The 14,543-nt window shown below is 31.4% G+C and overlaps 1 protein-coding gene across 4 annotated transcripts in view; it reads right to left on the bottom strand.

Annotated features, from left to right (window-relative positions):
* The window catches only part of LOC143230449 (uncharacterized), a 54,296-nt gene that overhangs the window by 35,965 nt on the left and 3,788 nt on the right, over positions 1-14,543 (bottom strand). For all 4 annotated transcript variants that reach the window (XM_076464025.1, XM_076464026.1, XM_076464027.1 and 1 more), the window contains exons 3-6: positions 9,831-9,913; positions 8,308-8,443; positions 3,627-3,772; positions 232-337 (exon numbers count right to left, since the gene is read on the bottom strand). In XM_076464025.1, the coding sequence (XP_076320140.1) occupies positions 232-337; positions 3,627-3,772; positions 8,308-8,443; positions 9,831-9,913 (471 nt within the window). The remainder of the gene's footprint in view (positions 1-231; positions 338-3,626; positions 3,773-8,307; positions 8,444-9,830; positions 9,914-14,543) is intronic.

Below are 14,543 nucleotides of genomic sequence, written 5' to 3'. Positions count from 1 at the left end.
AGCGAAATTTCGAATATTCAAACATTTAGAGTTTCAAAATTTTCGGTATTTTTAAATGACAAAATATAATTCAGACATAAAATTCCAGAAAAGCTATACCCAAGTATCCACATTTCTCATATACCCACTAAACATGGTTGAAATATAAAATCTTATTATTGCCATATGAAATAATTAAAGTAAAGTGTTCAATATATCACAAAAACAACATTAGAATTCATTACATCTCACCAAGAAAATAATAGTCGATTTGGATTTGGTTGTTATCTAGACACTGTCTCCATCTGTTAGCAGTCATGTCTCTGACACCAGGAGATGATTCTTTCCCCATATAAACCTAAGAAAATAAAAATAATTGTAAATAATTTAAATACCAAAGACATTTTTTAGATCATGATTAGTTTTAAGATATAGTACCTGTGTTGTGTTTATGAACTTGGCATGCGTTAATTAAACAATGATCATAAGCACTAAGTCGAAATGAGTTAATTCCATCCTGGAAAGAAAAATATAAAATTTCTTTCTGAAAAAAATTAATAATGATAAATAAATTAGTGCCCTTGCATATGTTCAACTTAAATATTTTCCAAATTGGCCTTATACATAAAATAATTCTTGGAAACCCAACATGGTTACCATGCCTGGCGGCGATCTAAAGATCACAGAGTTAAGCATTCATAAGTCGCTGAAAATTCTTTACAGGTTCAGTTCTGGAGAATAAAGGTTATAAAAGTCAATCCCTTTATTCTACTAAGAAAAGCGCCAAACATTTCCTTCAGAGTTTTCATTGTAATAAACTCCATTGATCACTAATTTACTGTCCAGTACTCTGAGTGGCTGTTGGTGCTTCAAATTCTAGGCCCATATCTTCCACACAAAACTATTAATTAACTAATATCTGAATGGACTATTGATTGTTTTCGATACGCGGTACCTGTGAGATTGCTGAGCAGCTTAGTGAAAATATTGTAAAAGTTCATCTCCCTCTAGTTAGTAGCTCTAAACTATGGATGTCTATGCCACGATCTCAAGGTTTTTCGAACAATGTAACTTAAGATTCTTTTGATGTTTAATATATGCAATTTCATGCTTATGTCTCACAATTAAATCTATAAAAAATTGTTATAAAAAGACATCTCCACACTACTAGTTTAAAAATTAACATCTTGATAAAATATATTTTTATTTGTTGATGTGTTTAACTAAAATATGAAACTTTGACTTTGAACTTATTAAATAAAAAAATCATTTACATTTATAACTCATTTTCATAAAATGAGCTTCTATCACAAAACTACAAAACATAATTCATTACCAAAATAATAATTTATGTACCACATTATTATAAACAAAAAAAAAACATATATCACACAAATAACATTTTCCTTCATCTTTAATTTGGAAAAAACCATAATTAACGTAGGATAAATTTGACTCTTTATGGAGTACTAACAGGGCCCGAAAGTTGAAAATAAGTTTATTTATAAAAATAAGACTTATTAAGGAACATTTTCTAAACAATTGAAGTCAGGATTATTCTTAAACATAGAAAGCAAACATTTTTACCCAATTTGCTAAAGCATTTTAATATCTCCAAATCTATACTGATTTTATAAATTCCAGTATAAAACACGGCCCAGCATGGCTAGGTGGGTTAAGGCGTTCGATTCGTAATCTCAGGGTCGGGTGTTCAAATACCAAACATGCTTGCCCTTTCAACTGTGAAGGCGTTATAATGTGACGGTCAATCTTTCTATTTGTTGGTAAAAGAGTAGCCCAAGAGATGGCGGTGGGTAGTGATGACTAGCTGCCTTTCCTCGACTCTTACATTGCTAAGTTGGGAATGGCTAGCGCAGATAGCCCTCGTGTAGCTTTGTGCGAAATTCCAAAACAAACAAATCAGTATAAAACATCACAATACGTGAATACTCTATTAACTGCTTTTGCAAATTACTCGATTAAATTTCTATTGTATTTTACAGTACTTAAAATACAACTCATGAAAGATTTAAAATATCCTTCAAAAATGAGACTCAGGAATCCTATCATTTACGACGTTTCTTCACTTTCTTGAAAATTGAAAGCAAAATTTTGTCAAAAAACATTCCTCATAGATTATTTTTACGTTGATGCACTTCTGGGATAAATTTGATCTGTTTTTTTTTATTTGTTGTACTTGAAAGTAAATTGAAAACCTTAAGCGATCCGAATTAAAATGTTTCATGATCGTCTTTTGAACACTATAATTTATACCTTTACCTTCCAAGTCACAGAAAAGATTATCTAAAAAATAGGAGAATATTTTATATGATTTTTTAGAGTTGAAAGTGACAAATTTAATGTGAACTGGTGTTTGGAATTCCTTAAAAGTTCTTTCAGTTTACATGTGACATCAATAGAATTGTAATTTTAATAATGTTATAATATGCATTTAAGCTTATGTAAAAAGATGCAAAGTAAAAAAAATTATCAATTACAGAAAAATTAAATTTTATTTAATGGCCTTTAAACAAGAAGGCACGTGTTTTCTTTGTAGGCTCGAAATTGAAAGTATTTTAATTTCTTTTTAAAGATTAAGAATATAATGTTTATTATAAAACAACTATTTATTTCCTGCAAATTACATACACAATGTAGGAAAGTTATTACTTTAGGTTAAGATTTTCATTTATATATGTATTTATAAATGTAGTTCATGCTAGATTTTTCATTAATTTTATATTCCTTTTAATTATTTTCATATATTGCACAGTATTGATTATACAATACGTGATTTTAAAAAGTTTATACTTTTCCAGTATAAAACGTATCTACTTATCGAAGTATCCTAGTGGCACAGTAGTATTTATGCGGACTCTCACCGCTAGAAACCAGGTTTCGATACCCGTAGGTGGCAGAGTACATTGTGTAGCTTTATGCTCATGTTCTTCTTAGTTTTCGTAATATATAGCGACATTAACAAAGTGTTCACGTTTCACAAGTCACGAGCAATTATTCAATAATTTCTTTTTGGAATTTTTATTTGACATGTAACTGAAGTAAAACTAGACATTTTTATCATATTTCTTTTATCATACCATAGGTTGACTTTTATTTCGGTGTGAGCGCACGCGTGACAATTTACGCACGATGTAACTAAACATTCTCTTTGTTTTCAGCTTATCTGTGGGTGTATTATAAAAGACACAATCATTCCAAGTATCGGTATCAGAAGTTTGATAAAACTTTTTTTTCTTTTCAGATGTAAACTGCTCATTACCTGTTCTGATTTAATTCACACTTGAATTAATTGATTTATAATTCTACACTTGACTTATAGAAGGCTCTGACCATGGGCTTTTAGTTCATGAACGTGCAAGATTCTGTTCAGATTGAAATACCAATACCTTTTTGTATATATTTTTAATACTAATAACCAAAGAAAGACACGTGAAAATTAAATGTAGAATAAGTACCAATGATGCTGATAAATTTAAATATAATTTTAATATGACGTTCGAGGTTCATGTTTATTATTGTGCTTTTTTTTCGTTTTTTAAATTAAACAAAACATAAAGAAACATGGTTGACTTTATCACAGCATATATACTTAGATGTATTGACTGCACAATCCAAAGTGTACTTACCACCAGTTCCTTATTTTCTTTGTAGTCTAGATATCCGTGTCTGAACATTGCTGATGGACCTAAAAGTACGCGATCCATTTCTCTGTCAGTCCAATATTTGTCAAAAAGATTTTCAGTTGAAGTTATTGGAGTAACTTTACATGGACCTGAAAAATAGTAAAATAAACCTTTATGCAATTTGTTGTTGCTACTTTTACCAAAATAAGTGTGTGACTTCAAATAACTCATGTTATTATTCGTAGTTTGCACCTTCGTTCACTCACTTAACAATAACAAACAGATAAGGAAAATGTACCTTTCTGGATACAATTTTAGAAAAAAAAGCTAAATCTTTCTTAATCAGGAAGTAAGTAAGTGATATAGAAGAAGATATTTAATAAACAATGCTTCTTTAAATATCAGAAATGAAACGTTTGCGTATCTATAAAATATTGTTTAAAATATATCTTAAATAAATTTTAATCGACACTTTCATTAATAAAATTAATATTTTTCTGTGAAAATAAAAGTTAAGAATTTTGAACACATCATATACATAAATAATCAAATGCTCTTTTAAATCGTTATTAGCAACATGTTCTTATTGCTTACTAAACTGCCTTCCGGTGGCCCGAAATTATGTCTGCGACCCTATAACTTTGTAAGAACAAAACAGATAGTTTGCTGAGCAGCGTTGTGCTTAACTATGAACATACATTATTCTAATGCTACCAGATCTTCATATATTTAACAAAAATCTTTAAATGATATTACAATCCAAATATTTCTTTATTCAGTGATCTAATAATTTGTTAAACTTCACAGTCTTCATCTTGATAACAAAAATATTAGTTTTCTTAATGTTGTGAGCACTAAAAGTAACCGCAACAGTAACAATCGTACACGAACGCATTAGATCAATTTTTATTCTCAAATTAGATTATTCGACCGACTTTTCTTCATTGTCTGTTTGAGGTTGGAGACCTTGTTCTTTATTTTCTGATCTGATCGAAACCTACTAGTACCATTACTACTATCCTATCAACGTCAAACATATTTTTAATGCCGTCACATCATCTTTGAACGTTATAGATGGAATTGCCTCAACAAGGTTTGTCAAAAGTTTCATTGTGTTCGTTTGTTTGTTTTAAGGATAAGCACAAAGCTACACAATGAGCTATCTGTTCTCTGTCCACCAAGCCCATTGAAACCTGCTTTCTCGCGGTGTGCGTACGCAGACATTTCACTTTGCCATATAATTTACCAATGAGAGTCAAAATCTGATATAATCTACACACTTCCAACTTACGTAAAGCATTGCAATGTAATATTTTAATGCATTGTTATAAAGTTAGATGTAAGAAAGATTAGTTGTAGTTGAAACACGTGAAATAACATTTGGCGTTTGGTACGTTGCTAAAATATTAGGGAATTGGAGCAATTTAATATCATTAGAAAATTAGTTGAGTGAGTTAACGCCTTTCTAGCTTTGATAGAGTTAGGAATGAAATGCTTAGAAGCAGAGAACAAAAGCTTAGAAGAAAAACTTCGAGTAAACGCTCAAAAACAGAAACTGTGAAAAAGGTTTCAGAAATACAGTTGGAAAACAGATATATGCAAAACGAATTCGAGATGATGACAAATTGTAATTCTGGTAATAGTGCTAACATGCATAAAATAATCGCCAATTTGTAAATTGTGCAAAAGTGATATATATGTATACTCCTGTGTTTTTGATAAAATAAGAAAAGCAGACAAGAGGCAGTCACAGGAGGATACTATTAAGAAGCTTCTTTATCTATTAGAAGTATCTGAGAAGACTGGGAATTAAAGTATGATGTAGTAACATCAGCTCTTTTAGAGATGTACGAACTAAGTTTGGAGACTTATCTCAAGAAATTTAGTGAGTGAAAAAATGGCAAAGGAGGTAATTAAAGAGTATGAAACAAGGATGCAAAGTTAAATATATTGAAGGATTTATATGTGTTAGAGACGCTGGCAAAATTGTATATTCGATATTGGAAAAGGAATTTTTAACAGTTTCTAGCACATGAAACGATGACGTTAGCAGATAAATATGTAGTAAAAACGAAATATAACCGGTTCAAAGTAAGTGAATATCAAGCCAATAAAACTACTTATAACAATAAATCAATAACTTATTACAATAAAACAGAATCAGAGCTCCAGGGAATTGTAAGAGGAAGCTATCCGTAGAATGATTTTGTGAGTAAGGAGAGGAATTACAAACCTTCACCAAAATATTTTGTATGTGATCAAGTTGTGCATATAGTACAATTCTGCAGATACAACAAGAAAACGGTGGATAGGAGGAAAGTGTAATATGATGAAGACTGAGAGAAATTTTCAAATAAATTTTTAGAAAAAATTATTATAAATGGGCAAGAGTTTAAGAAATATTAATAGATGAAAATCTTTAGTAAGAAAATAAATAGTAAAGAATAATCAGTTGATAGGAGATAAATTACATCTAACTGGTTATAGCACCAAATCAAAAGGATTTTGGTGTTCTGTACAAATAAAATCCAAACGGAGAGTGTCATAGTATTTGATGGAAGCTCTTCTAAAGCAGGAGATAGATAAATTATTAAAAGGATAAAAAATTAGGGAAACTTCTGGTCCTTATGCATTGGCTGTAACCTAAGACTGATTGATTAATATTATGTGTTGACCTGAGGATGTTGAATGGAGCTACTATTGCTAATTCCTACCAGTTACCTCACCCGGAACGTATGCCAAATTAAATAAGTCAAGCAAAGTACATTAGTAAAACTGATTTATTGAAAGGATATTTCAAAGTAAATTTAAAGGAAAAGATAAAAATAAAACAGTGGTTTCCATCTCTTGTCGATTATTTTAGTTTATTCAAAACCTGTAGAAAAAAATTCAATAGCATTTCAGACGTTAACGAATAACATCTCAGGTGGCTTATAGGAGTCAATCACAGTTTACATAGATTGCTGTGGCATACCACTAATAATCAAGAAGGACATCTAAATGCAAGCTTAGAATAGACAGCAGGGAGTATTTAAGTAACACGATAGGTAAAAGATTAATGGAATTAAGATAAAAGCTATTAGAGATTGACAAAGAAAGTAGTTAGATTTCTTTTTCTTGGAGTGGTTTGGTTTGTTTTGAATTTTACGCAAAACTACACGAGGGCTATCTGCGCTAGCCGTCCCTAATTTAGCAGTGTAAGACTAAAGGGAAGGCAGCTAGTCATCACCACCCACCACCAGCTCTTGAGCTACTCTTTTAACAACGAATAGTGAGATTGACCGTCACTCTATAACGCCCCCACAACGAGCATGTTTGATGTGACAGAAAATTGAACCCGCGACCCTAAGATTACGAGTCGAGTGCCTTAGCCACCTGGCCATGCCAGACCATCTTGGAATGATATGGTGTTAAAGGAAGATTATTTTCGGGTTTTCAGAAATAGCAGTACCACTTAGAGCGCTAACTTATGAATTAGGAATAAACTATGCCGTGAAGGCTTTTAGAAGATATCTATAGAAAATGGCTCTGCGTAAAAATTAACTTTACATAATTATAAGAATATTGCTAACTTATACGCCCAATATAGTGATGAATCAAATTAGTGAGAATGGCATAAAACATCTAGTGGCATATTTAAGCCAAAATTTACTAGAATACAAGAAAGCCTCAGCCACCACTGAAAAAAGATGCTTGGTAATAGTGTGTAAATATGACAAATTGAGACTATTTCTCTTAGACAAAGCATTTGTGGTTGAAACAAAGTGAAGAATAAAAACAAAAAACTTCTTGTATGGAGTCTGTTACAACAAGAATTTAATTCTACAGTGGTTTGTAGAACAGCGAATAGACAGTAAAATGTAGACGCATTTACGATCCATCCACCTGGAGTTAAACCTGATTTTGTGACTGAATGTCTTGGTCATGCAAATTAATTGAAAAGTCGGAATTTATGAACTTACTGATTCGAGCTCTGAAAGCTACAGGTAGAACAGATGAGATTAAGGGTATGGCTCTCTCTATATATATATATATAAATATAAGACCGTGAACCTTTTTAAATGTTGCACTTACATATACGAATTTAGTTTTAGGTAACATCCATTGAAGTTGAGATAGATGAGAAAGTGGACAGTCTTGCCAGTCTTTAAGGAATTGGGGGATTACAGCGGTTGATGTGAGCACGATATGGAGACTACAAGACGTAGTATTTCATGAGACTACAAGACGTAGTTATGAAATACTACAATTCTATGCAAAAGAAATAGATGCTAGATAAAAATAACGGAGTTACTTTGGCGGTGTTTGAAAAAAATGATTTGAATGAAATATTTACTGTGTTTACCGCGGGGATTCGAATTACGGATTTTAGCCTTTTAAATGCTTAAACTTAACGTTGTTGTGCTGGGAGACAAAGAAAAATAAGACAAGAAATTGTGAGACCGAATGGATAAGCCAAGAGAAGTGAAGGAATAGATTAATATGCAGCCAGTAATAAGCAAACCCTATTCCTCAATTTACATTATTTTTACATTAGTTTGAATCAAATAAATTCTTGGTAGGAATAATTACAGTCGAAATAAATTTGATGAACAAGGAAAGAGAAGTGGATAATCCTTAATTAACAATGATTTAACAAACTGCAAACAATAATGCAACATTTAGCTGGTAAAAATAACTTTACCGTTTCCTACAATGTTAAACAACTCGTCAGTTTCTTCGTAGTAGGCATACAGCATTCTAGTGCCATTCTTCAATATGTCAAGCCTCCCTCTCTTGTTAAATATGTCATAGTATTCTTCAGTAAAAAAGCTTTCTTTCTAAGAATGAATATCAGATAAACAAATATAAATTCATTATTCATAGCTTCTATTTTTTCAGCTCTTTGTTGTATCTACTGTAGAAAAATCAAACCCCAAATTTTGTGTTTGAAGCCTTAAACTTACCGCTTTCCCACTAGGGAACAGCTTCCTGTAAAAAAATATTAATAAAATTTCATTAAATGGCAACATTTTGTTCTCCTAATATTTTTGCTTGAATTTATAACCAAGTAATCTTTTATACATGTAAAAACGGCTGGTATGAGTAGAGAAAGCACTATGTAGAGGAGCGACCAACGTTACAACTTTCTTTGGTCATCGTCAGGTCAAAACTTTGTTCGCTTCTCTACATAGTAAATTCTCTATCAATACTAATCGTTTTTAACATACATAATTTTCTCTACAATTGGGTTTTCTCGTCATCACGGAGTCTTATAATTTAATTCTTATGAAATGTTTAAATATCTCCTATTAAGAATCCTATAAAAATATTTATGTCATGTGAATCCTGACACACATTTAATGAATTATCTATACTTAAGTAAACATGACCCTCGTGTAGCTTTGTGCAAAATTCAAAAACTTTTGTTACTTTCTAATAGTAATTATATATGCCGTGAATATTTCTATGGTTCTATATTTTATCAAAAAAAAACTCATTTTGCACAATGGGTAAACGTTTAGTTTAATAAGTTAAAACGATAAAATTTGATGTTCGATTCCCGTTAATGTACTTTTGCTCCATAAAACAAACAAAGAAATATAAATTTGGTTTTGGTTTTGGTTTAACATTTTTCCTAAATACGTCATTGCAAGGATGTTTTAAACAGTGGTGTACAGGAAGTTGAATTTAGTTCCATTAAAAAAATCTATAATTTTTAATTTATTCTGACATTAAGTTGTCAGGCTTTCATCTTTTCATTTTTTGTTGTTTCTACGTAATATGAAGTACTAACAAGTTTAAAAATTGAGAGACATTTGTCGCTAAAAGTCTATAATAAACATAAGTTATCACTATGAATTACATCTGGAGTCAGGTATAAGCAGCAGAGTTGTTAATTATATAATAAAGCAATATACTTACCACAATTATGTTATTTAAGCAAATAACTTGTTGGGAAAGTAGTAATTTTATTTAGATTTAAATTTTCAAACACTCAATAAAAGTATTTTGTCATAGGCTTTAGGTTTTTTCATTAGACTATTTTTCATTTCTTCCGTACATTAAAATAAGCGCCTTATCAAAATCAGTTATCGTACAGACTCACAAAAATTGTTTGGTACACGTGAATTTTCATAATTAAGAAATATACACTTTCTAAAACAGTATAAATTTTAAAACAACAAATAAAGTTCTAAAACAACAAAAAAGCAATAGATATTTTACCTTTTCATTCTCATTGATCTCGACTGTTACTTGGTATCCTAATTTGCTGACAGCGACTTCAAATATGTCGGGAAATGCGAGCACTGAAAGAATAAAGTAAAATGAAATAAAACAGATTATAATATATCCTGATAAATTATATAAGATATTTTAACTTATAGATACGATAAAATAAAGGTTAAGCTAGCAACATAAGGTCTAAAAACCAGTACTTCGTTATAAAACTATTTCAGTTTCACGTATTCATTGTAGGACCGTTCAAATGATATTTTAGTCGTTTTTAACCAAAATGTTATAAATAATTCGAAGGAATTTGAAAATTAGAGTAACTTGTTTGCTTCTAGTGTTAAATTGAGTTTCTTATTCAATTTTAATAACAAATATTCAGATCTTTCAAATATTTAGTTTAGAGATTTAGTTTAGTTTAAACGTCTTAAAATATTATTTGTACTTTGTGACTTTCAGTTCATGCTACGCTTTAATTCTAGTTGGTTTTAAAAATTATTCATTATTGTCTACTGTTCTCTGCTACGCTTAATTCACTTAAGGGCAACTGAGCAGGTTCTGTAGAATAATATGAAGTTCAACAGAACATGTATGATGAAGCATACTTTGTACACAATAAATGAGGCTGAACGCATTGTAAAATGAAGTAAAAACATTCTTTATTTTGGCTTACAATCAAGTACAAGTGAACGTATTCCTTAAGAACGACGACTTTACTGTAGGTTTGAAGTTAGTGTAAGTCTGTGAAGGATTGTTTCGGACAGAGAAAATACAACAATATAGTGAAGAAATAATAATGTTCTTAATCCTTTCACGCTAAAGACCGACAAGGTATTAAGACACGAAATCCAAACTAGACAAATTTAAAAAATGTGGAAACAAATCTGCATTTAACTTGATTTTTATCGCAATACTGCTCTTCTAATGGCATTTGTGGCTCTTATGCCAATCTTGTCTTTTTATTAAATGATAAAAACTTTTTTATAATTTAAGTATCTTTTTTACCTAATCCACCATTGGAAAACACCGTTCTCTATGTTTATAGTATGCTTTGCTTGACAAAGATCCTTCCTAAGAGAAGGGACACATGACATGCGAGATCAATATATAACAAGAATTAAGTGAATTTAGTTACTTCTTTCACCAACGCTCTGTGTTAAAACTACAGACACAGTGCATGTAAACTAACAAAATATGTTAAATAACTTGGTGAAAACAGCTAGTATACCTGAATACCACATTCTTCCTTTTCCCTTTACCGTCAGGCTATTTACAGTCTAGAAATTTGAAATTCAATTACGTAAATTTGTACATAGATCAAGATGGCAGTAGAATTTACTTTTCCCTCTATAAAATACTCACACTAAACTACAGATAATTAAATCCAGGAGTGCAGTTGTATACAAAAAGATTACAAATATAAATCAAGGTTATATCTCGAAAATGAACAATGACAAGTAATTAACCTTCGTCATTGAGCGTAAAAGAAATATAATAAATACGTAAATATCACAGAATATTTTAACTGACGTACAAAATAGATTATAATCTTCAAAAACGGTAACACGATGTAAGAAATATTAAAGCTAAAAATAAATTATTGGACAATAAATACGGAACAAATACTTCAACTTGAAATTATAAATATATAATACGTCATTCGCATAAAGTAAAAAAATATAAAAAATAAGTTTATATTATAATTACAAAATAAACTATATTGAACCAAGCGTACACGGATATCAGATAGGAAAATTATCTTTATAAGCAGCTACAATGCATTGAAATAACACACAAGACAAATGTTGGCACCATATGTAAAATAAAATACCGATTCATGAAAAAAAGTATTGGAAAATAAGTTAAAATATAAATAAATAACCCTTCGTACAAATACAAAAAAGTCGAAATCAGAAATATAGAATGAAACCTTCACAAAAGTTATAGACAAATAATTACTTGCACAGTAAAAAAATAATAAAAAATAGTATTTTTCTTGTTTGATAGATTGTTTAGGCAAAGTATTCATGATGAAACTTGTAGAATGGACGGCAACTGCCTGTTGTGGAAACACAAGTGTAGAGGACGACGTTTCGAAAGTCTTCCGCCTTTCGTCTTCAGTATTTTCTCGATGAGTAGAAATTAATTCTCTTTTTAGCTTTATACATACCCAGGATGTTGTGGGCAGGCATTAAGATTGGGTATGGGAATGTTTATCAGGCAGTGAAATTCATCAGTTGGTTTCGATGCCACCAAACTGTCATCAAAGATTGTCAGAGTTTTTCCTTTCAGTGATTTGGCGGATGTTGCTCAAACCACTAGCATAGTTAGCACTCTAGAGCTTTGATAGTCTCTGAGAGGACTCTAGGTACAGGAATATCTTTGGCTAAATAATATGAAGGTCTTACATGAGCTCTGTCAAGTCGAAGTCTGAGGAAGACCCCTTGGATTTAACACACAACAAGGTATTTTTCTTCCTGATTCATTTGTGTTAGCAAAATATATAGATTTATAATGTCGTACGTATTATCAATGTTTCGTATTACCAGATATACTAGTAGTTTTAGACAGACTACTTGTGCTTGTCTGCTATGTTTCGACACATTTAGTGCTGTATGCTTGCATTTATGAACCAATACACCAATATGTTATCTTTCATCAGAAAATGAACAATCACTGAAGAAATTGATACTCAAACCTATACAGACTGAATATATTATTCTGCACTAAAATACATTTATTGTCTTAAATAATCATCATCACCGTTAGCTAATCCATGAATATGTAGTATCACTACTTAACAGTGAGTCCACTTACGACAAAAATGAAGACAGTCAAATCAAGTGAGAGAAAGCCCATCAACTGAAATTCACACAGCCTTGTTCATATTATGTGCTTAGAAAAACTTCTTGACTTTGCATCAAGGAGCTATGTGTACTTCAAATATCTAGCAAGTATTTCACAATGTTCTGCAAAAACTCCACTTCTATTTGGCTACATAAAATGTGGATATTTTGTGAAACTGCTAGAGGAGGAACTTGTTTCAGAGAATTACTTCATAACTGGAAAAGTGAATTCTACAGCAATTTTTCAGCTGTACTTTTAAACTTCTAGTGATAATCATCGGCTGTATAAGCTTCTGACGTTCGAGAAACTGAATCTACTGGGTCACCATTGATTGTACAATGTTGCCACCATTGTTCAATGTCACAAACTTCAATTTAGATAATTGTAATTGCAGCGTCATGTTAGAGCAAGTAAATGTAACATTTTCACAACCTTTTGTCTTCATGCTGAAGAAAACATGAAAGATGTCCGGCCTAAAAGCTTTAAAAATCACTAACTGCGGTATTGGTTGAGAATCATGTATTGATAGTTGTTGTTAACAATTGTAAAGCACAATATCCTACACTCCTGGCTGCCCATACAAATGACACAGGTTATGTATGTCTGTAATATCTTCAAAATATGTGTTAGATATGCTTAATGTTCCTTAATGAACCTGAGTCCTTCACTGGCCCTGTTTTTACTGTATTTCCTGTGGTAAAAATGGCTTTATTTTCTACATGGCGTTCAGTATCAGAGCACTAAGTAAAAATAAGGTATCGGAATGCATCGAGATTATTGATAGATATTTTTATCTTGTGAGTTCAAGCGATACAATACGGCTAAGTCATACTCCTATGGTATGGCAGTCCAATAAAATAAATAATTCCTAATTTTTTAAAGTTCTTGAGCCACTTTAGGGATGCATCGTCCACACGAATGGAGAACTTTCTATCACACAGATAGTGTCAATTTTGTACGATGAAGACCACAACTGCAAGAAGTTCTTTCTTTATCATATTGTTTCTGCATTCTGAAGCGAATAATGCGAAATCAGTGTAAGTAATTACACATTACACTCTTGCACTGCCTAATTCCATTATTATTAGTGGAATCAAACAAAACAGTATCTAACGAAATCTTATAATCTCATTCTGGATATCCCAACATGGAACTTCAACTAAACTCTATTGACAGAAACGCTTTGTCACATTTTTCAGTTTATTTTAGATGTGCATCAACTTTAGTAAAAGCAATTGAAGGCGTTATTTTACTTCACCATTAGGATTGAGGTATGTCTAGTTTCATTCATGTGCTTTCTCATGAAACTCTCATTCACATACTCCTGGCCAATCAGTTTCATTTCACTGTCTTTCATTCTGCTGAATGAGCATCATTTCCAGAATATCTCAGATAATATAGGGTGGTTGCAACAAAAGCTAGAGTCAAATTACACTGTTCAACAAACACCTTGGAATACTATATAGGCCATCCTATTCAGTCCCTGAATCACAAAATCATATGTCACTCCATTAAGCCTCAGTCATCTATAGCTACTAAATCTGTGGTTGCTTTCGAGGAGAAGAACTGAATCTGTCTGACGAGGATTGCAAGTCGAGTGCTCTAACCACCGGGCAAGTCCGGCATGGCCAGGTAGTTACGGTGTTCGACTCGTAATCTGAAAGTCGCGAGTTCGAATCTAGGTGTCCTAGATTCTATAGTCTACAATGAGAAATGAGTAGTAGACGGAAGTGACATTGAAAATAGCCTGGCATCCGCAAGATGATTTCTTCAACATCTGACAGCTTTCATTGACTAACTATTAGTTAGAAATCCTTCAACTTATTGAAAATATCATTTTATCAAGTAGAAAGCTTTAAA

This window comes from Tachypleus tridentatus, chromosome 10 (assembly GCF_004210375.1).
Source record: "Tachypleus tridentatus isolate NWPU-2018 chromosome 10, ASM421037v1, whole genome shotgun sequence".
NCBI lineage: Eukaryota > Metazoa > Arthropoda > Merostomata > Xiphosura > Limulidae > Tachypleus > Tachypleus tridentatus.
The sequence above is the reverse complement of the archived record's forward strand: the minus strand, read 5'-3'. Positions and strand labels throughout refer to the sequence as shown.